At 70.2% G+C, this 22,535-nt stretch overlaps 3 protein-coding genes across 3 annotated transcripts in view; 1 reads left to right on the top strand and 2 right to left on the bottom strand.

The window, feature by feature from the left end:
* Positions 1–131: 131 nt before the first annotated feature.
* Positions 132–4,567, bottom strand: GID8 (GID complex subunit 8 homolog). The gene is made up of 5 exons (XM_028524226.2): positions 4,446–4,567; positions 2,159–2,288; positions 1,197–1,393; positions 811–1,008; positions 132–416 (listed from the first exon to the last, which is right to left on the bottom strand). The coding sequence occupies exons 2-5, from the start codon at positions 2,274–2,276 to the stop codon at positions 243–245; spliced, it is 687 nt and encodes a 228-aa protein (XP_028380027.1). The 5' UTR covers positions 2,277–2,288; positions 4,446–4,567; the 3' UTR covers positions 132–242.
* Positions 4,568–12,662: 8,095 nt separating this feature from the next.
* DIDO1 (death inducer-obliterator 1) overlaps positions 12,663–22,535 on the top strand; it is a 34,453-nt gene continuing 24,580 nt past the window's right edge. Inside the window, exons 1-3 of the mRNA XM_028523646.2 lie at positions 12,663–12,890; positions 20,942–21,109; positions 22,114–22,222. The gene's annotated coding sequence lies outside the window, so the exon portion shown is untranslated. The remainder of the gene's footprint in view (positions 12,891–20,941; positions 21,110–22,113; positions 22,223–22,535) is intronic.
* LOC114506154 (collagen alpha-1(I) chain-like) lies at positions 12,681–18,775 on the bottom strand. Its single transcript, XM_028523647.1, has 4 exons — positions 18,417–18,775; positions 16,549–16,795; positions 16,088–16,264; positions 12,681–14,015 (listed from the first exon to the last, which is right to left on the bottom strand). Exons 1-4 carry the CDS (start codon positions 18,773–18,775, stop codon positions 12,681–12,683), a joined length of 2,118 nt encoding a protein of 705 aa, XP_028379448.1.

The raw sequence follows: 22,535 nt of genomic DNA, 5'->3' as shown, positions 1-22,535 counted from the left end.
GGTCTCTGGCGTCCCCACAGCACAGCGCAGCAGCCGGGGGGGGGGGGGGGGGGGCCCGCCGCCGCCCCAGCACCGCGCGCATCCGGCACCCGCCACCGAGGACCAGTCTCTCGCCGCGCCGTCTGGCGTTGCCGGGGGCCATTCTTCCCGTCGAGGAGGGGCCGGGGGAGCGGAAAGTGAGGGGTCTCTGCTGCAGGAAAGCCCCCCCGGCCCGGCCCGGGCGGCACCCCGGGCGCGCAGGCCTACTTAGGCTCCTCGATGACGCCTTTGCTGAGGTCCGTCATCTTGGGATACTTCACCTTCTTCTGGTCCAGCTCGTTCTGGGCCCAGAGGAGGAGCTTCAGCAGCTTCGCCAGCTTGGGCGTCGACTCGCGGTTCTCGTAGTCCAGGACGGCCTGGTTGACCTCGCTCCACACCTGGGGGGCACGGGCAGACGGTGAGATACCACGCACAGGGGTGGGGCCGGGGGTAAGGGGGGGACGGGGAGGCGGGCCGGGGGAGGGGGCCGCCGGCCCGCCAGCGGGGACACAGGACCAGCAGCGAGGGCGGGCGGTTCAGGAGCGAGCCCGGGGGAGTAACTAATAGCACCCCCGGGGCCCCTGTTTGTTCCCAGGAGTCTCCCCGGAGCAGGAGGACGGGGGAGGCGGGGGGGAGGACCGGCAGGGGCTCGCTCACACCCGGCTCAGCCCCGGCCAGCGTGGGCTCGGCCCTCCACCCTCCACCCTCGGGTTTTCTCTGCCCGCGCAGGCAGCCCTCCGCACCCCGGCCCCCGCCCGCCCCACAGCCCACCAAGGGCCTGTGCTCCCCCACCTTCTGCCGCTGCATGGTGTTCAGGAGGTCCCCGAAGGGCGAGTCCTCGGGGCTGTCGAAGGCCAGCAGGGCCAGCGTGCGCTCCATCTCCGTCAGGCACTCCCGGCTCTCCTCCCCCTGCTCCGCCAGCTGCGTCTGCGCGAACTCCAGCGCCGCCTCCGTCTCCCGCTGGCGGATCAGCTCGATCAGGTGCTGCTGCTGCGCGGGGCGAGGGCGGGGGGGCGCAGGCTCAGACGGCCGGCCGTGCGGAGGGACGCCCGCCAGACGCTCTCGCACCCCTCCCCCCTGGGGGGAGACGCCACCACCCTGCCCGCGGGCCGCCCGGCACTCCCGAGTCTGCACGCCACCCACTGACCGGCCCGCACGGCGGCTGCCCCGCCCCGCACCTGCAGGTGGAAGTGCAGGTAGCGGTTGGTGTCCAGCAGCTCGGGGTGCAGGCTGTTGATGAGGGCGATGGCCTCCTGGATCCGCCCCTTCAGGATCATCTCGCGGATCTTGATGCGCTCGTCCAGGGTGTCCAGGTCCACGCTGGGCTCGATCCCGGACTCCACCCGGAACTTCTCTGCGGCCTCCTTGAAGCCCTCTGGGCGTGAGAGCCGGCTCCTGTCAGTGCCCTGGGCGGCGGCCCCGGGTCGGCACCCAGCCCCCCGCACCACCCCAGGTCTGCCTGCCCGGAGCAGACGGCCCGCAGGCACCTCCCCTCCTCAGGGGCGAGCGCCAGCGCCTCTGCCCTCGAGATGCACGAGAGGAAGCCCCGAGGGAGGCTGGGACCCCGGGCAGCCGCGGGGCCTTGAGGACCTGCCCACGCCCTCCTCCCTGGGAGCCCGCAGCCCCCCGGCCCTCCCCATCGAAGCGCCGTGTGCCCCTCTTCACCCCCCACCCACAGCCACCACCCCATGTTCCCTCCTCACCGGTCAAAAAATAAACCTCGGAGCAGACTAGCGGGGGGGGGGGGGGGGGAGACGTGTCCCTTCTGGAGACGTCTGGGCGCCGCGTGCAGAGCCCCTCTCCTTCCCACCGCCACGGGGGCTGGGTGTCAGCTACCGGCCCCTGGGTCTCCCCCTACGCTCTGTCCGGCCCGCTCCTCCCCCAAGCTGAGCGGTGCCCTGCAGGACAGCCTGCGAGCACGCGCAGGGCTGGCCGGGAGAGTGCCGGCACGCTCTCCGAGATCGTGGCTGGCTGCAGGCGCGTCAGAAGCCCAGGTCTCGGGGCCCGAGGACAACGGCCTGCTCCCCGGGAGGGGGATCTTCGACGTGACCTCAGAGCCAGGACCGACCGCACCACGCACGTGCTCAGCGGGGAGCTCAGAGTGCCCGACCGCAGGTGCTGCCTGGGCCCGGGCGGTTACCTGTGACCAGGTAGTTCATGATGAGGCGGTTCATGTCCGCGCGCTGCACGTGCAAGTTGTTGAGCTTCTCCATCCACTCGTCTTTGGTGATCTCGTCGGGCTTCTCCGTGTAGCTCATCCTGGCTCACCCCTGCGGGACGGAGACGGAACCGCGTGAGGGAGCGGGGAGCGCTCCGGCCGCCGAGATCCTCTCGGGAACACACGCGGCGAGGCGGCAGCGAGGACAGAGGGCGGGAAGGCTCCGCACACCTGGCGAAGGGCCTGCCGCCAGCAGAAGGCCGGGCGGCCACACGGTAGGAAGGAGGGGTTGACACAGATGTCCCCTGGGCGCCGCCACGGGCAGCGCCGGAGGGGTGAGCGGAGAGGTGCACACTGTGACTCGCAGGCTCACGCGCAGCTCGCCCCCGGCCCCCAGACCGGCGGAGACGGAGGGGTGACACCCCTGTGACACAGGCCCGGAGCTGCCGGCACTGTCTCCACAGCCCCCAGAGGCACCCACTTGGGGCCGACAGTGCCACTCCCGCCAGGCAGAGACCCCGAAACTCTCCCACCGCCGGACAGACGAGCCTGTTCGCAGAAGCTCCGTTCACGACACGGGGAGCGTGCAGGCCCCTGGCCAGACGTCCGCCCGACAGCCGCACGGCCCACGGCCGGGGCGGGTGCTTGCCAGGACCCAGAGCTCTCCAGGTCACGGGAGGACGGCACGGCACAGCCCACACTGTGGTACTCGGCGTCCCCTCAGGGCCTGGGCAGCGCCCATAACCCAGCCTCAGCTCAGGCTTCACCGCCAGACAGGTTAAAAACACCCTCCGTTTTCAGAGCCATTCGGATGTCAGGCCGCTGAGAGGGATTGGGAGTGTGTGTTCATGTGGCAAAACACGCTAGAGCAGTCACAACCCAGGAGCACAGCCCCGGGGACGGCTCTCAGACACCGGCTGCGGATACGGCTAGCCGCGGCAGAGGCCCGAGCGCGGCAGGCGGCTTAGTCGAGATCAAAACAAGGGAAGAGGGCAGACTCCACGCAAAGTCTGGAAGCGCACGCACACGAGACGGGGGACTCGGGAGGTGCCACCGAGGAAGCAGGGGCAGGCAGGGCCGGCCCAGGAGCGCACCTGGGCTGCGGGGACCGGCCAGCCCACCACGGTCCACGTGGTTTAGTTTCATCCCTGTCACTGACGTGCACGTTGGGGACGCTACTTCACACACACAGAACCACTTGCTCGATGCTCCAGCGAACTGTAGGGCTGAGAGGCAGCCATGGGGGGGGGGGGGGGGGGCCAACAGCAAAGCAGGAGGACCAGCCCGGAGCCACCAGACAAGAGGGGACCGGAGGACAAGCGCACGGTTCGAGCCAAGCGCGCGAAGGCCGGGCCACAGACGAGAGGGCAGCACTGAGACAGGAACAGGTTTGGGGAGCAGGGCCAGTCTGGGCTGCCCGACAGGGCGCAGCGGAAGTCTAGCAGGCCCCTGGGCTATAGACGGCGGGCTCAGCGCTGGGCACGTCAATAAGGAAAGCCTAGGCATGGGCAGCCAAGAGTCCCGCGTGGATCGCGCAGGGAGAGGGTGGGGAGGGGAGCGGAGGGGAGCAAGGCAAAGTTCTGGGCTCCTGGGAGATGCGGGCCCTCGCGGCGCAGCACAGGACGACCGGCACCGAACACACAACCAAGAGGCGCCGTTCCTCCAACACACACCCATCCCCCGGGGCCGCTGCCAACTGCGCAACTCAGACCAAAGAAAGGCTCGTTCCCACTCGGGACAAGACAGCAACTTTCCTGCGTTCCCGTTGGGCCGCTCCACCGGCTGCACCACCGCAGGGCGGCGAGGGCGGCTTTCGGAAGCGACCACTTGGGAGAAGCCCGCGGTCCCGCGCCCGCGGACGCAGAAGTCCACCTCCCCGCCCCGAGGAGGGGCGCCCGCTTCCCAAGCGGCAGCCTCGGGCCTCGCCAGGTCGGTTCTGCTGGAAGCAGCTGTCCTAACAGCCGACCTTTGGCCTGACACGCGTGCGTGTCTCGGTGCTCCGGTTCGCGACCACTTCCGAGCGCCGAGCCGCCCCTGGCGCCGATGCCCCGGCGGGGACCGCTGCGCCCGGCACCGCTTCGGCCAGGAGCAACGCGCAGCCTGACTCGCGAAATCGGGGAGCGCTTCGGCCCCCCGAGAACAAGCCCCGACCAGACAGACTTCTGCTCGGACCTGCGACCCCCTGAGAACCGGCGCGGGTCCGGCCCCCTCCGGGCCCCACCGCGCTGCCGCTCGGCCCGACCGCCTGGGCCCGCCGCGGCCATCTTACCGTGCGGAGCCCGCCTCCCGCGCTGCGCAGTCTCCGCGGCCGCTCGGGGGGCCGGGCCGGGCGGGGAGGGGGCGCGAAGGCGCCGGGCAGGGGGAAGCGGAGGCGAGAGCCGCGGCAGAAGCGGGGGCGGGGAACCGGAGGGCCGACGCACCCACCGGCGGCCGCCCCCTCAGTCTCTTCCCGCGAGATTGAGAGATCACGAGCCGTCAGCCAATCAGGAGCTCCTTCGAGGGGGCGAGCGCCCGGAAGCGCGGCACTGAAGCTTCCGTCCTTGCGCAGAACGCCCTTTGAGGGCCCGCACTCTACGGGTTGGCGCGAGAGTCAAAAAGCTTCGTGCGTCTCCGCGCTAGATAGTTGCCGTGGTGGCGTCTGTGTGGGGGGACTTCGCGCTGGGAATGCGGCAGCTAGATTGAGCCCGAGGCGAAGGTCCCCGCGTCCCTTCCGCCGTTTGTGTGAGCCCAGAGGGCACGGGGCGGGGGCGGGGGCCTGGCGCCGGGGCTCCGCGCAGCCCCGAGGCACCGGCCGGGGAGGACTCGCCCGAGCGCGGCCGGCAGGAACGCCCGGTTCCGTGGGTGGGGCGGCCCGGGTGGACGCGGCGGCGCGCGGACCCCCAGGCAGGCTTTGCGCGTCGCAGCCCGTCTGCTCGAGAAAGGCCCGGGCCCCCCGTCCCCGCAGGGGGGGGGGGAGCCATTTCGAGCGCTTCCGGGTCAGTGGAGGGCGGCGCGCTTCGCGACCCTTGGGAATCCGACGGTCCCCGAGTTCGCAGCCAGGGGTCCGGGGCTCGGCGCGGGTGCTCGCAGGGACGCTGGACGCCCAGGTGGGGCCGACTCCTCGCGGACTCGGCAGATAGGTTCGACCGCGACAGCAGGTCCCACGGGTGGCGTGAGCGAACCTGCGGGACACAGGCCTGTTTAAGACGCAGGTGCACCTGCTCCTCCATCCTTAACCCTCGGCCACGACTTAGTCCCGTAACCCGTGCTAGGCGTCCACCGAGCGGCGCGCAGAGTTTCACTGCAGTTTTTAACGCCGGCGCCCGGAGGACGCGGCCCGTCGTGGGCCAATGAGGCTGCAGCCGCGGGTCCCGGGCGCTCGGCCCCTCCCCCGGCCGCCGACTGGCGACCGAGCCGGCAGATTCTGTCCCCACCCTGGCTGCTGTTCCCCGCCCAGGGGACCCGCCGGCTGCCGCCCGCCCAGCAGGCCGCGCGGTCTCCGTGCCCCTGCCCCGTGCACACCCCTCGGAGACGCCGCCTTGCCGCTGCAAAGCACGCACAGCTGAGCGCTCGCTGCCCCTGCCCTCCGCCTCTGCTGCAGCCGCGCCCCCACGAGCTGGGCTCCTGTGTAGCTTGCTCCTGGGCTTGCGGAGGACGTCGCCGAGCAGAGCAGGGAGTCGTGTCTCCCCTGTGTTCACGTGGTACTCACAGTCTCCCTGCGTGGCACCCTATTCTGTCACCATCCCCTGATGGCACGTCGTGATTCACCGCGAGTGCAGGCTTCCCGGCGTGGGAGCGTCCAGCAGGTGGCGGGGTTCCCCAGCTACCTGTTGGGAGGGCGGAGTGAGCGGGACCCCAGCACCTTCCCTGGAAGCGCTCTCAGCAGAAGCGGGGACGGGAGGCCGCAGGGCTCCACAGAGAGAGTCTGGAACGACGGGCGCCCAGACGCACAGCCTCATTGTTGGCGTCGGTGCTGGTGGCACCGGCTGAGGGGAGGGGACCTGTCGGTCTGGGCCGTGTGGCATTGGGGTGCCCAGAGCCCCTGGGAGAGAGGAGGGCTGAGACCCGATGTTCGGAGACAGTCCAGGAGGAGGGGCGGGCGGAGGAGTCCAGGACCCAGAGGACGGCTGCCTGGAGCGGGGGCCCAGCCCAGGGCGTGGACAGAGGAGGTGAGGCCCGAAGAGGCCGGAGTCCCGCCGCCTTCCCAAGGTGCGGCAGGGCACAGGGTCACCAGGGCCTGTGCTCAGCGGTGCCACAGGCAGCAAGGCAGCACCCAGTGTGGCGTTCACCGAAAACGAGCCCCTCGGCAGCTGCTGGTGACAAGTGCGGTGGCCCGGTGGGCACCGGAACCCGGGGGGGGGGGGGTGAGCTGAGGGGGGAGTGAGGGGAGACAGCCCACGTGCAGAGTGCTCTCAGGAGTGAGTCGGCCCCGCAGCAGGGGTGTGGCGAGTGGAGGCAGAGGGGGAGGTGGGCACCGCTAGGCAGGCCTGCCCTGCCCCTCCGAGAGCACACAGGGTGGGGGCGAAGTGGAGGCCTGGGCCAGAGCCTGCAGACGCCGGCGTTCAGCGGGGGGCCTGGGGCCCGCGGGGAGGTGGGTGGGTGCAGGCCCGCACTGGTCGCCCCCTGGGGCGGTGACCGGGTCCACCCAGGTTTCAGCCCGGCGGGACCATTGCCGGGCGAGCTGCTTGATGGGAGGGAGGTGGGCCTGTGGTGGGGGGAGCCCGGTGGAGTCTCCCCTGGGCAGATTGGCCGGCCTCCACAGGGAGGTGCTGATGGTTTACTGGTTTTAAGAGTGTTACAGAGCTTTTTAAAGGGGGAAGTAACTTGAGAATAAAGTGCAGGCTGCGTCCTCTCCTCCAGCCCCGGCTGTGCGGAACTGTCCGGTTTTCCACAGCCGCGGCGTTCCTGTGGCTGCCTCAGCCCGGCTCTCCCAGCCCGAAAGCACGGTCCAGACCCCCGCACGCCGAGCGCTGCGGCTCTCCCGGGGCAGCCGCTCCGCCGCGCGGCCACCAGGTGGCGGTAGACGCCCAGAGGGCGTTCTGCTGCTGGCCGGTTGTGCGCGCACGGAGGCCCTGCAGCTCAGCTGCGCGGAGACCCGGAGGCACGGCGGTGGGGGTGGGGGGGGTTCTCCCGCCTTCCGCCTTCCGCCGCCTTCCCCATCCCTCCCCCGTATCCTCACCTGCTCGCGCTGCCTGGGATGCTGCCGCCACTCCGTCCCAGGCACTGGTCACGTCCTCCATTCTCTACCTGAATAACGCAACGGTGACGTTTTTCCTGATGCCCTTTTTAATGCTCAACTCCTGCTGAGGCTGTAACATAAACTGTGTCCAGCACAGCGACACCCGAAACGAGGGGGGGTGGCCTGGGGCGGGGCGGGCAGCCCTGCACCACCCCTGGGTGACACTCGGCGTTAATTTGTCCGGCCCTGGTTCTGTGCCGGCTCTTACGGAGCTGGCTGTGCCCTTCAGACCTGGCTGGTCCAGGGTTTGAGATTCACAGACTGGTTTGGGAGTTGACGCTTCTCTCCTATTTTTTCAGTGTAAGTTAAAAGACAGACAGATGTGTGTACGTACAAGCACGCATAACATACATGTTCACCAGCCACGGCTGTCTTTGCGCCAGGGGTGTTGGTTGTGTGCCCCCCGACCCACGACCCAGGTGGAGCCAGGTGCTGGGTCGGGGGCAGAAGCGCCGGATGGAGGTGAGACGGTGTCCGGTCAGCGTCCTGTTTTCCTGTTTAAAACACGCCGGCAGAGCAGCCCTTTTGACCGTGAAATCCTCTTACGGCCGCGCTTCACGGGCTCGCCTGTGTCGGAGCAAGAGCGAGAGGCAGCCGGCGTGTGAGGGCCCTGGGTTTCTCCCTCCTCCGCATGGCCACGGAGGGCGGTGGCCTGGCCTCCCGCCTGTGCGGACTGACCTGGGGGCCCGTGGGTCTCCTCGGCCTCCTGAATTCAGAAGCAGTCAGCTCGACTTGGGACTCCAGCCCCGTTGCCGTGGGAGGAACCATGCAGGTGCCGGCTCTGCTGCTCCAGTGCGGACAGAAGACCTTCTGAGGTCCCTGGCAGCCCAGCCCTCCCAGCGGGCGGAGCAGGGGCGCACTGATACGGTGTCTCCACTCTGAACAAGTAAATCCCAAAGGCCTGTGAGAGCTGACATTAACCGGACTCGCTTTCATCATGTTTTCATTTTTGGGGGAAAAAAACCCTTTCAAATTGTAGCCTGTCCAGTTGCAGCTGCACCCGGAGGCCAGGGCTGATGGGCAGAAGACGGGAACTGCCTCATCGGAGCAGATGCCCCTCACCCTGGGCCCGGGAGGGTCCCAGCCTTCCCATGGGCGGTCCCCTTCCTCCACGACACACCTGAGAGCCCAGAGGCACCTGGAGGCATCCTCACCTTGTTCGCAAAGGGCCCCTCCTCCCCAGCCTCCTCCTCCGCCGCGCCCTCTCCCAGACGGCTCGGGTGCAGGCGGTCAGAGGGCGTGCAGTTCTCGGGGATTCCTCCCGAGGCTGACCGACTGGTCCCCGAGCTCACGGGGACACTTGGGCATCTCAGAGGCGGAGGCCAGCCCCATTCTGTAGGCGCCTGGTCCCGGGAGCGGAGCTGGGGCGGGGCTCCGCCCAGAGGGAAGGGTCGCTGCTTCAGCTCAGCCTTTCCGTCGGAGGGCTTCCGGAAGGGCGCAGGGGCGGGCGGGCGGCTCCGAGGGCCGGTGCCCCATGCAGCTGCACCTCCCGCTGCTCCCAGAGGGGGCCCGCGCCCGCGGTGTCCCGTGTTCGGGTGAGACGCGGCCCGACGCACAGCTGCCGTGGGTGCGGGAAAGTCAGTGGGCAAGAACACGGGTGCCCCCCTCGCCTCGTCTTTCAGGGGTGCTGGCCCCCTGGCCCGGAAGACGCGATGCCGTGACGCCCGTGGGCAGGCAGCTGCCGCAGCCCACCGCTCGGCCTCTGGGTCCGCAGCGTCGGACACACACTTCAGCTCCGTCCGCCTTCCTCCTGGCGTCTTTGTTTTTCTCTGGCTTCCCTGCCACCCTCGCCCCTTGGGCGGTCTGCTCCCGGAGCGGGGGCGGGGGTGGGGGTGGTCTCGGAACAGCACCGTGCGCCGGCCGCTCCCTGCAGCGACGGGGTGCCGCGGCGGGGCTCGGCCCTTCGCGTGGGGGAAGGTAGTCCTCAGTTTGATTGCAACCTTGCAGCAGCTAAACAGAAGTTACTTTAAACAAAGTTTACTGTAAGCTTTTATTTATTTATTTTTTCAGTTTTTATTTTAGAGAGAGGGAGGGAGGCAAGGAGAAAGAGAGGGAGAGAAACGTCAACGTGTGGTTGCCTCTCGGGTGCCCCCCACTGAGGACCTGGCCCGCAACCCGGGCAGGTGCCCTGACTGGGAGTCAAACCGGCGACCCTTTGGTTTGCAGGCCCGCCCTCAATCCGCTGAGCCACCCCAGCCAGGGCCTGAAAAGCTTTTTTTAAAAAAAGGGTTTATCGGGCCATTGGTAGCCAAAAAAGACAGCGGTCTCGGGGCAGGGGGTCCGAACCACCCACAACCAGGCTGAGAGGAGAGGAAGGGCACCCCTGTCTGCGGAGGTTTCCGGGGTTTTCTGCTGGCGTTCTTGTGCATTGGGGTGGGGGTGGGGGAATGTGAGCCTCTGATCGGATTTGCAGTAGCTTCGGACAGTGGAGGGGGTGGGGGTGCTTCTGGGATTAGCCTGGGCCGCGGACTCGGAAATTCAGGTGCAAATCAGGAGGGAAGGCTCCTGGGGTTCCCTGGGGGCTGGCCGTCCCGCGTCCCTCCGTTGGCCGATCTGGGAAGTGGCCACCTGAAAGCCACCCCTCAGGCCCCACGGCTGCTCGGGTGTGAGCAGGCTCGTCCGAGCCGGCCCGCAGCTCGTTAGCCGGCCTCACGCACCGCGTGGAGGAGCGGGAATTGGCTCCTTAGAAGCACAGTCGTTGGGCTCTGGTGAGCTGTGAAAACATCACCAGATTTATCTGTTCCTGGGAATTTAAGTTCCGTCGCCAGGGAATGCCAGGGGCATGTTCTGTAAAAACCTTTTCGCTCACGTGTTTGATTCCCCAGGGGGTGAACCGCACAGCCTCCGGGTGCCGTGTGCCCCGAGGCCCTGGGATAAGCTCCGTGGCAAAAGAGGGAGCATTGGGAACGGGAGGGGTGGGCGCACCCCGGGCAGCCCCAGGGGGAGTGGGAAGCCTGGGACCTGCCTCTCCCCCGAGAGGAGCCGCTGCGGGCGGCCGGCCAGCCCTGCAGCCCATGGGCCCTGGGTCAAAGGGCGCTGGCAGCCTCGGCCATTCTGGAAGAACCGTGTGGGTTTTCCCAAACTGCGACGGAGGTCGGAGAAGGAGCGAAGGGGCTGACCTTGGCCCTTCCCCGCCCCCTCATCCTGTTCCCCGCCCCCTCTGCCCCAGCCTGGCCTCCAGTCGGTGCCGCCTGCTGCTCCTTGTCCCTAAGTGAGAGTAACAATAAAACCACTTGTTGCTTCCTTGCTTGGCTTTAAGTTGTCCTTGGAAAGGGCTGGAACCTCCCTGGGAGGGTCGGACCAGAGCCTCTCAAAGTTGCACTTGACCCCGAGGGTGCTCTGCTTTAGGGTTTTCATTCGGGGTCAGGATGTTCTGCCCAGGACCCGCCTTTGCAGCAGGCTCTAACCCAGGGGTGGGAGGGGGCTGAACGCCAGGAGGCGGTTTTAAAGGACTGGGCCCTCGGCCCTGAGACTGGCACGGGCTGGGGGTGGCAGGCCAATCGGAGCTTTTCCCAAAGATTCAAACCCACTGAGGCGTGGAAGCCTGTGGAGCTTTGTGCCCCCCCCCCCCCCACTAGGCCCTCTGAGCCACGGGGGCTTCGGGGTTCTGTGGCGCGATGCGGGTGTTCAAGGTAGAACTTGAGACAACTGGAGACTCTTTTAAATTCAGGTTCTCTATTCAGGCTCAGTGAGTTTGTTGGGAGGTAGAGTCCAACCGAAAAACACCCAACCCAAGTTTCAGAGAGGCCTTTCTGCCCAGCGAGCGGCAGCTCCCAGGAGGAGCGGCGACCCGAGGGCGGGGGTCACCTGGAGAGGCCAGAGGGGAGGCTCCCTGGCCCCCACGGGAGGGGCGCCCTCAGCCCGCAGACTCCCAGCTGGCTCTTCTGGGGGATCCCGAGAGTGGGCCCCGGGGGTCCTCCAGAACCGGGGGCTTCCTGAGCTCGGTCTCCCGCCCTGAGCCTCCCCACTCAGCACGCCTCCTGGGCGCCGCCGGCCCTGTCCTCAGCACCTCTCGCCCGCCTGCGGGCCGGCCTGAGACCGCTCCAGAGTCACAGTCGTGGCTGCAGAGGGCGGTGCTGCTGACCTGGCCCCATCAAGGACCCTCAGCCGAAGACACGAGGCAGGTCCCTGTCCCAGTGCCCCTCGCGGGGCCCTTTGTAGGGAGGCGGCCGGCGAGCGGCCCCAGGCCCCAGCACGTCCACCGGAGTCACAGGCAGCGTGCATAGGTCTGCCGCCCTGCGTGTTCCAGCCAGTTCCAGCCAGTCCCAGCCCGTCTGCCTGGCCTCTGGCCGTCCCACTGCCTGGTCCAGGGCGGACCTGAGCGCCGAGGCAGAAGAGTGTAGGGCCAGTCCCTGCGAAGCCATGAAGGTGGCCCCACGGGAACCCCACTGTGGACGCAAGCTGCCCCGCGTGCTTCTGCGGAGCACGGCAGGCCTTGAGGTCTCCAGAGGCGTGCACCGACCGGCACCTCTGGCCCTGGCTGGGTGGCTCCGAGGCTGGCGTGTCTTCCCAGGTACCACACGGTTGTGGGTTCGATCCCTGGTAGGGGCGAGTTCGGGAGGCAGCGGATGGATGTTCGTCCCCTCCCTCGTCTGTCTCAAACCCACGAGCAGGTCCCGGAGGGGAGGACTCCAGAAAGCACCTGTGCCCGCGGTCCTGGTTTTTGCGCGGGGAAGCGCCTGGGAGACCTGGAGGGTCAGGGGCGCGCGTCGGCCGCACGTAGGGCGTTTCTCGGCTTTCTGCTAAGGGGCTTCTACTTGCAAGGACAGGAAGCAGGTTTGTGGGGGCAAGTCATGGGGTCAGAGGCCAAGGGGTTACTGCCTCGGGGCGAGTGTCCAGGGCCCAGGGCGCCTCAAGGAAGCAGAAGTTCCCCTGCGAGGTCGGCCGAGCGGGGCAGGCCGGCGCGGGGGCCTCGCGAGTCAGCGCCCAGCCGATCCGCGAGGAGGCCGCACGTCTGCCGGAGCCCTTCGCCTTCCCCGACGGTGACCGTCTCCCCTCCCCTCCGGCCCCTGTGGGCAGGTGCGCCCAAGCCGCCGGGCGGGGCTCCTTCGCGCCGTGGGCTGGAGGGAAAGAGGCGCTGCGCCTCGCTGCTTTACCCTCAGAAGCCCGCCGACAGGAACCGGGCCACCGGGGTGTTCCGCTGGCAGCCTCGGTCGCTGCCACTTGCGCCCCAGCCTAGGCCCCTGGGCTCGGCACGTGGGGCGCATGCGCACGGGGTGGAGCCCGGGCCCGGCCTTTGCTGGTGGTTGCCGCGCGGGGGCGCCGCTCACGGCGCGGGCGGCCTCTCTAGCTCCGCAGCGTCTCGGTGGCGGGCGTGCTCCCTGCGAGCGGAGCGAGGGTGGGCCCTCTAGCCCCTGCCTCTCGGTGGCCCACGCCGGCCCCGCCCGCGCGCTCGACCGCTCGCTCGCTCGCTCGCTCGCTCGCTCGGTCGCGGCTGGCTCCTTCTCCCGAGCCCGGAGGAAATGGCTGCGAGACCCTAGAGGCCTGGGAGTGGAGGTCAGTGGCGCCCGGGGGCCAGGCGGAGGGGCCGGCCGCCGCGGGCCGCGCTCGGGCGCGGGCGGCAGGGCAGGGGCGGCGGCGCCCGAGCCCGGCCTGCCCAGAGCCGCGGCCTCGGCGCCGGGCCGCGCTCCCGCCGGGGAGAGAAGATGGCGGCGGCCGGGCTGCGGGGGAGGGGTCGGGCCCGCGGCGGGGGTGGGGGGCGCGGGCCGCGGGCGGGCGCCCGGTGCGGCCGCGGCGGCAGCGCCCTGACAGGAGGCGGCGCCGGCCAGCTCCCGGCGCGGCGGGCCGACTGGTCGCCGAGAGGACTGCGGCCCGCGGCCGCGGGGCGGGCAGGATTGGCGTTCCCGGGCGAGGACCGAGCCCGGGACGTCTTGGGGACGAGGTTCCGCTCCCGGGCCGGTCCCAGGCGTGCGTTCTCGCGGCGTCCGCGGGCCGGCCGGTTGTGACGGGGGCCACGCCGGCGAGGCGGCGCGGCGTGTGGGCCCCGGGAGGCCGGCCGGGCAGTGCGGGTGCCCGGCGGTGGGTGCGGCGCCCCGTCCCTCCGTTCCCGCGCCCGTTGCTGCGGGCGGGGCCGCCCGGCGGCGGCAGGTTGTCTGCCTGGAGTCTTGCCCCGGGCACTGGAGCGGGGAGGGGCGGCTCCAGGCGGCCGTGGTGCGGCGCCCTGCGCCCTGCGCGGTGGCTGCTGGGGACACCGAGCGCCGCCCGGGCTGGGGGTGACGAGGTCCCTGTCGGTGGCCCGCGGAGGGGTGAGGCTGGAGCCTCGTGCCCGGTGGCGCGGCGGGAGAGTGAAGGTGGGTGTCGCGGTCTTGGGAGCGCGGCCTCAGAATTTGCCCGCGGGGCCGAGGGCCGGCGGCGGTGCCGGGACCGGTGCGGCGTGCCCAGCCGGCCCCGCGGCGGCAGAGCCGCGGTCGGGGAAGCGCTCCGTGGTTTTCCTGCGGCCTCGCTCCCGACAGCCGCGTTTCGGGCCCTGCGCTTCGGACGTGACGGTGCGGCCTCTGGGACGAGCCCCTGGCTCCTGCGTGTTGTGTCCCGCGGGCGCGCGGTGGGGACGCGCGGGGCCGTCCGGCCCGCCGCGACCCCTTCTGCCGAGAGCGCTTCCCCAGCGCCGCGCTCGGGCGGTGACTTCAGCCGCGGGTTCAGAAGCGGCGATGGGCGTCTTCCGTTTGCTTCCCGGGTTGAGGGCCTTTGCTTGGTAGCATCGGGCTCAATTCAGGCTGTTCTTGCGAGAAAGGGGGCAGGCACCGGGTGCGGCCGGCTGCTCCCCGCCTTCCTGCGGCCGGTGCCCGGGCCCCCCGGGTCTTCCCTGGCCGAGGCCGCAGTCGTGGCCGGCGGCTGGCTGGGGCCTGGAGGTGAGCAGGTGCAGCTCTCTGGGGCAGCCCTGGTCCTGGGCTGGCCTTCGTGGGGGCGAGTGGGCACCGGGGCCCCCAGTCCTCCCCAGCCGAGGGTCGGGGGTCCTGCTGCCGCCCCAAAAGCCTGTCTCCGCAGGCAGGTGGGCCTGGCCCCCCAGCAGCCCAGGGATTCCTCTTCCCGGTTGGGGCCTGCCCCACGGTCCAGGTCTCCGACCTCGTCTTTCTTTCCTTGAGATCTTACTCACTTACTCCTTGGAAGGGAGAGAGAAAGAGGAGAAGGTTAGTTTGTGAGAGAAACACCCATCGGTTGTCTCTCATGCACCCCCAGCCGGGAGTCCTGCCTGCAACCCAGGCACGCGCCCCGACTGGGAATCGAACCAGTGACCCTCTGGTTTGCAGGCTGGAGGTCAGTCCACGGAGCCACGCCAGCCAGGGTTTGACGCTTGCACTCTCCTCGGCCGGACGGTGCGATCTTGCCCTCGGCCGTCTGCTGCTGCCCCGGTCAGGATGGTCTCCTGCTCAGGCCTCCGTTTGCCCTCAGAGCAGCGACGTCTGGGGAGGCCGTCACCCCGGGTTGAGCGGGCATTGGACGGGCGGCTGTGCGCCCCGCGGTCAGAGCACCCTCGGCCCCAGCTGCAGACCGGGTGTCCCCAGCCGGTGGCGGCGGCCGAGTGTGTCATCTGTGAGGCGGGCGTTGCTCCCTACGGGCGCCAGGTGCTGTGGTCGTGCTTCCACGTGCTGACGGGCGCCGGGGTGGCCCTCCGCACGCCCTCCCACGCGGCACACACCCCGGGGAGGCTGGCCCCGCTGCGCCGTGCGTCACAGAGGTGACACTGGCGTGCGGCGTTAGAACAACGCAAGTGCTTGCGCAGAAGGCAGGAGCACCAGCCAGGGCACCCGCAGAAGCCCACGTCGCAGCCGGGCGCCCGTAGGGGGCGGCCTGGACGTGGGCCTGTGGCCAGGGCGGTTCGGGGGGGGCGGTGGCTGCTGAGGCTGATGCCTCTCCTCCCTCCACGCGCCCGTTCCTGGGGCACCGGGCTCCCCCGCCACAGCCTGGGGGTGCGCTGGCACGGGCGCTCCTCGGCCTCACGTCCCAGTCTCCTGCTGGTGGGCGCCCGAGCCCTGGAGGCACCCCTGCCCTCTCCAGGTACCCGCCGGGGCGGGCGGGAGAGCCCGCGTGACCGTGGGGGAGGGCAAGGGGCTTCAAGGAAACGCTGGTGGGATGGGCGCCCCGAGGGGCCCTCGCCACGCTCACCCTCGGCTGGCACTACTGCCTGGTTTTGGTGACATTTCAGATGCCCTTTGGGGGGGCTGTGGGGTCACAATTGTCTCCGTTTCCCAGACCAGAAAGTCACAGCCCAGAGAGGTGACCCGCTGTGAGGGCTGCAGCAGGGGTGGAGGCCGGGGCGCTCTGGTGTAAAGCCACTGGGCCCCTCTGCCCTACGCCCACTCATCAGAGGACTCCGCCCACTTTGGGGGGCATGTTTTGGGGGGGGGTAGGACTCTCCTGGGTGCCATTGTCATGAGACCAGGGATGCTGAGTGGTCCCACCGAGATGTCCCCTGCCCCCCATGGAAACGCAGGTCCAGGTAGCGCCTGGCCCTGGACGCCCGGGGGTGTGGGTGCAAATGGCGCCGTCTCCCTCTAGTTGACCGACAGCCGCCCCCAGCAGCGCCAACAGGAGCGGGCAGTAGCCTGCGCGGGCCTGCTCGGACGCCCTGGGAAGCCCTGTCATCCCACTGCTGCCCGCGGAATCTCAGCGGGGACCTTTCCCACTGCCCCAACCCAGACCCGGATGTGGGCCTCTGTGGGCCCTGGGGGAGGAAGACCCCAGCGGAGACGCACCATCCGCCGGACAGGTCCCCAGGTCACGGAGCATGGCACCTGCAGGCCTGTGTCTCCTCCTCTCCGGCCACGCTCAGGGCTCGGCGGCCCCGGGGTCCCCGCGGGAAGCAGCCTGATCTCCGCAGTCAGCGTGCCCGGAGGGCCCCTGCGGGCCCAGTGCTGCCCCTGCCTCCTCGTCTGGGTGACGGGCCCCCCGAGGGTCAGGCCTGTGCTCAGGGGGAGCCCTTCCCAGGGGTCTGACGCTCGAGCCCCACACCCCGGGGAGCGCCTGCCACCCGGAGCGACGTCTGGTGGTGCCGCCCATGCTCGCTGACCGGGACGGGACGCGCGCCTGCAGGTCACCACGGGTGCCTCTGGCGGGAAGCGTGTCCAGGACAGAACCGCCGGGTGAGAGGGGCGTTGTGTCCCGCGTGTGCGGATCTCTCTCCCAGCTGCTCGGCTGACGGCAGCTGGGCGCTCACCTTGGCCTCCGGAGGGTCCCGCCGCTGCTCCGGGGAAGAGGGCAGCGAGGCCCCAGTGCGGGCCCACGGCCTGACCTTGGGACCGGGGAAGGGCTGAGGGGCCACGCCTGGAGCCGCCGCCGCCGGGGAGGGCGGGGCCGCCAGGTCGAGAGGGCCTCGAGCCGGTCGGACGGGGCTCTTGGGGAAGGCGGGCAGTGTGTTTGTAGTTCGTAATTGGCTAAACCAGACTTTTTTCCTCACACCCGCTCTTTGGGAAAAGGCTAGTTTGTGGTCACAGGTCAGAGTGTTTGGGGCACAGCCTCTCCCCAAGTGGGCAGCCCTGTCGAGTGAGGCCGGACGCCTGCTGGGCAGGGGCCAGGCCCCGTGCCATTCAGCGCGGTGCCAGCGGGGGCAGCGCTGAGACGGGGTGTCGGGCACGCGGCGCCCCGCTGCAGGCGTCCTCAGGGCACACCGCCACCCACCTGCGCCCCCGGCTCCCACTGCGAGCACACGGCGCGAGTGCCTGCGTCAGGGGCCGAGGTGCGGCACACAGACCTCCGTGGGCGCGACCCCAGGGGACCACCGCAGGGCGCAGGGGTCTCGGCAGTGCCCTGAGCTGCCGGAGGGAGTCGGATTTTATTTATTGTAGAGAGGGGAAGGGAGGGAGACGGAGAGGAAGGGAAACATCAGTGTGGGGTTGCCTCTCCTGTGCCCCCTACTGGGGACCTGGCCCGCAACCCAGGCGTGTGCCCTGCCTGGGAATCGAACCGGTGACCCTCTGGTTCTCAGGCCGGCACTCAGTCCGCTGAGCCACACCAGCCGAGCAGGATCGGGACTTTTTTTTTTTTAAGATTTTATTTATTTATTTTTAGAGAAGGAAGGGAGGGGGAGAGAGACAGAGAGAGAGAGAGAGAAACATCAATGTGCGGTTGCTGGGGGTCGTGGCCTGCAACCCAGGAATGTACCCTGGCTGGGAATCGAACCTGGGACACTTTGGTTCCCAGCCCGCGCTCAATCCACTGAGCTAAGCCAGTCAGGGCAAGGATCGGGATTTTTAATCTGGACTTGAAGGCTTGGGGAGCAGCCCCCGAAACGCCCAGCAGCGGTCACGGGCCCGTGGGCCTGTGTCCTGGGAAGGACCTAGGCACCGGGGTCTCCTGTGTGCTCGCCCCGGGAGCGCTCGTCGGGGCTGGGAAGGGGGGCTCTGTCTGGGGGTCCGGCCCCTGCTGGCTGTCCTCAGGCACGCAGCATAGCCACACTTGCCCCACGGGGCAGGTTTCCTCGTGTGACCGAGAACCTGGGTCGGTCACAGGATCGTTAAGACCCAGGGGTGGCCTTGTCTGGGGAGCACCGGTTTCCTGGGGTGTAGGGGCGGGGAAGCCGCACGTGCAGCGTTCGAGACCACACTTTCCTGTGCACCGGGAGGGGCCAGGGGACCCTCGGGCCGCTGGGACTGCCGAGACGGAGTCCGGGGAGCGGGGTGCACGCACGACCCCGCTTCCTTCCCGCGGCTCCGGGCCCGAGACGGGGTGGGGGGAGGCCGGGGGCGAGGGAGCCAGCTCTCCGGGGACTTCTTTCAGGGCCCTGGTCCCATTCACGGAGCTCCGCCCTGGTGACCTGAGCCCCTCCTAGAGGCCCCCCCGAACACCGCTGTGGGGGGGTCCCACGTGGGAGTTGGGGCACACGCAGACCGCCGCCACTGGAGCCCGGTGGGTGCAGCGGCCGGGGAGGCGCCGCGCCGCTATGCAGAGGGCGCAGGAGCCTGCGTGCTGGCGGCCCGCCAAGGGGGCCGCCTGTGTTTGCCCTGGAACGGGGGGCGGGGGGGGGGCCCAGCCCCGCCCCGCAGAGCGTGCTGAGTGACGGGGTCGGCTGTTGTCGCCGCCGCGCACCTAGGCAGCAGGGGCCGCTCCCGGGCTCCCCCCAGGGCCCCGAGGGGTCCGTGCAGTGGGCGCTCAGCTGCGTGGGCGGGGCACTCCATGGCCCCAGCCCGACTGCTCGTGCGTTGCAGGCCGAGGGTGGCCGCTGCTGGAGCCCGAGGTGCGGCCTCTCCCGTCGCTGTCCCGAGCGATGGGGCTCTCGGGGCTCGGCACGGCTGGGGACGGACTGCCCGTCCGTGGGGGCTGAGCTGTGGCAGGCTGCCTCGGAGGAGTCCTTCCTGTTGCTTCCCTTTCTGCAGCTCGAGGGGCTGCTGGCTGGTGTCCCCGCGTCCCTCCTCGTCCACAGGAAAGGGCCGCCTGTCGCCCGGCATGGGCACCGCGCACCTCGGGGCGGCCGCCAGAGCTTCAGGCCGACGCGGTCACGCTGGGCCTTCGGGTCACGGGCTCTGGCTGGCAGGCCCCGGCTGTGTCAGAGGTCAAGTGGGGGGAGGGTTTGGGCGCACACAGAGCTGCGAGTGACCAGCTGGAGCTGCCCGGCTCAATCTCGCAACTGTCACACAGCCGGCGTCCGTGGGTTGCGTGTGAGCGACTTGTGGTGTGTGGGAGGGCACTTCCGGTTTTGTTTGGAGAAGGGGGCTTGGGCAGCCCGGCATTGTGAGAGGCGGCGGGCGGGGGCCGCGGGGCGGCCTGCAGGCGCCGGTCTGGGGGGCAGCGCTCGGGTCCGCGGCGGGGGCTGCACGTGCGAGCTGCCCACCCACCTGGAGCAGTGCCTCATCCTGGGGCCGCGGGCGCCCGGAGCCCCCGGGCCCTCTCCTGGACGGGGGGTGAGGCTCGTCCTCTGTGGCCATCGTCGTCTGCCTTCTCCGCTGAGCGGGCGGGGGGTGGAGCTGCCGCTTCCCGCAGCGTCCCCGACAGGGCAGCTGAGGCCTTGCTGGCTCCCGGATGCGCCCGCACTGTGCCCCGGTGGCGGCAGCCGTGGCAGGCGGACGGCGTTTTCTCAGAGCCGGGGGCGTGGGTCTGGGAGAGCCACCGGCAGTGTCTGTGGCTGGCGCTCCAGTCTCAGCCTGCGGGTGAGCGAGCGCCAGGGTTTCGGAGAGCTCGCCTCCGTCGACACCAGCCTTCTCCACGGCTTCCCGGAGGCGGGCGAGGCTGTGTGAGGAGGCGGTGCCGGCGGCACCGGGGGTCCTGTCCTCCTGGTCACCCGGTGGACGTGCCGCCTCCGCGCTTCGTCGGTCGGAGACCCGCAGCGCTTGTCTCCATGCGGCGGCCGGCCCTCTGGGCCCGCCTCCTCGTAGCGTGGAGCAGGGGCAGGGGACGCCCGCCGCCTGGGAAGGCCGCCGCCTGGGAAGCCCCGTGTGCACACTGGCGGTAGCCGCACACTTGGCGGGGACTGGACTCCTCGGGGCCCTGAGGCCCGGAGGTCGGAGAGCCGCCTTCCGAGGTCCCTGGGGGCAGGGTGCGCACCCCTTGTCCTCGGGAGAGACTTGCTGTGGCCGTGGCGGGGGCGCGGGTCTGTGACCGGGGCCCCCGAGAGGCCGGGGGCACGGCGCCGGGCTGCAGCCGTGCCACTTCGGTCTCGCCCACGTGGAGGCGTCTGGGCCGAGGAGGAGTCAGTGGGCAGGAGTCCGCTTTGCGGCCGTCAAGGCGTCCAGCCGAGGGAGCCGAGGCGTCGTCTGAGCGACCGGACGGGTCTCAGACGGCCCGCCCTCTCGCCGCCCCAGTGGGAGTAACTCAGCTTCTCTGGAGAACTGTCCGGCACCCACGTCAGCTCAGACTCGGGGTCACCTCTCAGAGTCACGTGGGCTGGACTTGTCACCCCTGAACACACGCCCCGTTCCGTGCTGGGGGCCGTGAGGCGTGTGCGCGAGGCTTCCTTCCGGCCCCTTCGCGGGAGTCAGGCTGCCGGGGCGCTGGCTCTACCCCCTGTGGGCGCTCGGTGGCCGTGACTCGGGGAGATGGCCACTGTCGCTTTAAAGGGAGGGGCTCCAGAATGTTGGTCATTGTTCCGGGTCGCTCGGGAGACCACAGTTGCGGAGGCAGTTGGAGCGGGAGGTGGGTCTGAGGGCCGGGCCCTGGGGGGCCAGCCGACGGAGCCGCGTTTGGAGAGCGGGCGCCGCCGCCGTCTGGGTCTGGAGCGTGCAGGGAGGCACGTGCCCTCCTGGAGGGGGCTCCTGGGCACCGGGGACCCGAGAGGGCGGACGCTGAGGCCAGCCAGGCAGGGCCCTGGGGGGGGGTCTCGGGGGAAGGGTCTTCAGCAGGCGTGGGCGGTCGGGAGTGGAGGCTCTGGAGGTCTCTCCCAGGCGTCTGCCTGCGGCGGGGGCGCAGGGCCGGTCCCCAGGGCCGGGCCGGCGGCGTGCGTTCAGTTCCGCTGCCCGGCCCTTTCACGCGCCGCGCGTGCTGCTCCGTGGGGTCCGTGGGGCTGGTCTGTGCCGCACCAGGGTCCCGTCTCCCCGGACCCACGTGGTTGTGTGTTGGCGCATTCACGTGGTCCGAGTCAGCGCTTCAGGCGTGTAACCCGCCCGCTTCCCTTCTTCCAGGAGCTCTGCGGGCGCAGGCCCACGGCCCCCTGCGGCGACGGCGGCGAGCTGCGACCGTGGGGCTGCGCGTCTGCAGTCTGCTGTCGGCTCGGGTCCGGCGCCTGCCTCGGCCAGGCTCGTGTTGTGCCGAGGACTTCCGGAAAGTTCCAGGCTCTTGGTGCCTGGCAGGTAGGTGTCCCTGGTGGTAAGGAGCCTCAGCCAGACCTCGGGCGTCGGGGGTGTGTTTTCTGGGTCTGGCGCGGCGTGCCCAAGGCGGCCTCGGCCTGGCCCACACGGTCCCGGACGCGTGGGGAGTGGGGCCGGGGGCTGGTCTGCTGCCCCTTCCCAGACCCCCGTCTGTGGGCGCTCCGTCGAAGGAGGGCTTGTCGGGGTTTCTGGCGCCACACCGAGCACGCCGGACGTGAAGAGACTCTGCAGATGGGGCACGTGAGCTCGAGCTGCAGGGGGGACACGGCTTGATTCAGGGCGTTCGTCCTTCCGCCGGGGCCTGCGTCCTCCCTGGGGTGGGGCCCCTGCAGAGAGCCACCGCACTTCAGGGCGCCAGCTCCCTCCCCAGCCTGCGGGGCCCCAGCCGCTCCGCAGGAGGCCTGCCAGCACGGGCCCCACGGGGGACCCCCCCCCCCTCCCCCGAGCACGCCCCAGGAGGCCGAGGGCTCAGCCCCTGCGGGAGGGCCGTCAGACTGGCTGGGAGCTCCCTTGCAGGAGCAGAAGTGCATCTCCTAAAAGTCCGAGTTCCAGGCCGAGGGGTCAGCAGTTTCAACAGCTCCCAACATGCACGCAGGGGAGGAGCGCGGCCTTGCTGGGGTGGGGTGGGGGTGCAGCGCTGGGCTCTCCGGGTAAAGCTTCCGGCCCCGTGAGGCCAGCACTGCCTCCTGGGTGCCAGCAGCGCGGTGTGCCCAGCCCAGGGTCGCCGGCCAGAGCGCTCTGCTTTGGGGCCACCACGAGCCCCGGGTTGGTTCAGCTGTCACCTCGGACCGGGGACGGGGGTGGCACCCAGGCTGACGCCACGGCCGTTCCGGCAAGCTCCTGCGTGGTTGGGAGCGTGAGGCCAGGCTCCCCGGTGCAGGGCGCGCGGAGCCAGGCAGGAAGCGGGGTGGGGGGGGCACACTTGGTGGGAAGTGGAGGGGGGTGGTGCATGTGGTCCTGAGCCGCGTGCCCTCCGTGTCTCGAAGGTCTCCGCTCGGCACCAGCCCCCCTGGGATGGAACGTGGCTCGGCGCCCGAGGCCCCACTGGCGACTCCACACGACTGAAGCCTGACGGCCCGGACGGGAGCTCTCGAGGTACGCCTGCCCGCGTCTGGCCCCCGCGCTCCAGGCGGGCCCCCGCCTTCGCAGACACGGCCCCTCCCTGGTCTCTTGGGGGGTGGGGGCGGGGGAAGGAGTGGAGGAGGGAAACGCACGGGAGCCCCGGCCAAGCCTGGGAGGTCCCGGCTGCCTGCGGCTGCAGTGAGACCGCCTGCCCCAAACCCGTCCTCTCGTGTGCGAGGAGTCAGGACTCGGGGCGCAGCAGGACCCAGCCTGGCTGGGGTGGGGGTCCCACGCACCCCTCCAGCCCGGCGGCTCCGGGCTCCAACCCAGGATGGGGCAGCCGGTC

The sequence above is a fragment of the Phyllostomus discolor genome, chromosome 9 (genome assembly GCF_004126475.2).
Source record: "Phyllostomus discolor isolate MPI-MPIP mPhyDis1 chromosome 9, mPhyDis1.pri.v3, whole genome shotgun sequence".
Taxonomy (NCBI): domain Eukaryota; kingdom Metazoa; phylum Chordata; class Mammalia; order Chiroptera; family Phyllostomidae; genus Phyllostomus; species Phyllostomus discolor.
This window is presented reverse-complemented; position numbering and strand designations above follow the sequence as displayed.

Coding starts and splice junctions, on each gene's coding strand:
- GID8 (XM_028524226.2), bottom strand. CDS start 2,276: ATGAGCTACACGGAGAAGCCCGACGAGATCACCAAAGACGAGTGGATG. Junction 1,394..2,158: donor CATGAACTACCTGGTCACAG/GTAACCGCCCGG, acceptor TCTCACGCCCAG/AGGGCTTCAAGGAGGCCGCA. Junction 417..810: donor ACACCATGCAGCGGCAGAAG/GTGGGGGAGCAC, acceptor CGTGCCCCCCAG/GTGTGGAGCGAGGTCAACCA.
- LOC114506154 (XM_028523647.1), bottom strand. CDS start 18,775: ATGCCGGGCGACAGGCGGCCCTTTCCTGTGGACGAGGAGGGACGCGGG. Junction 16,265..16,548: donor GGGACCCTCCGGAGGCCAAG/GTGAGCGCCCAG, acceptor CCCGTCACCCAG/ACGAGGAGGCAGGGGCAGCA. Junction 14,016..16,087: donor GGGGACCTGTCCGGCGGATG/GTGCGTCTCCGC, acceptor CCGCGGCTGAAG/TCACCGCCCGAGCGCGGCGC.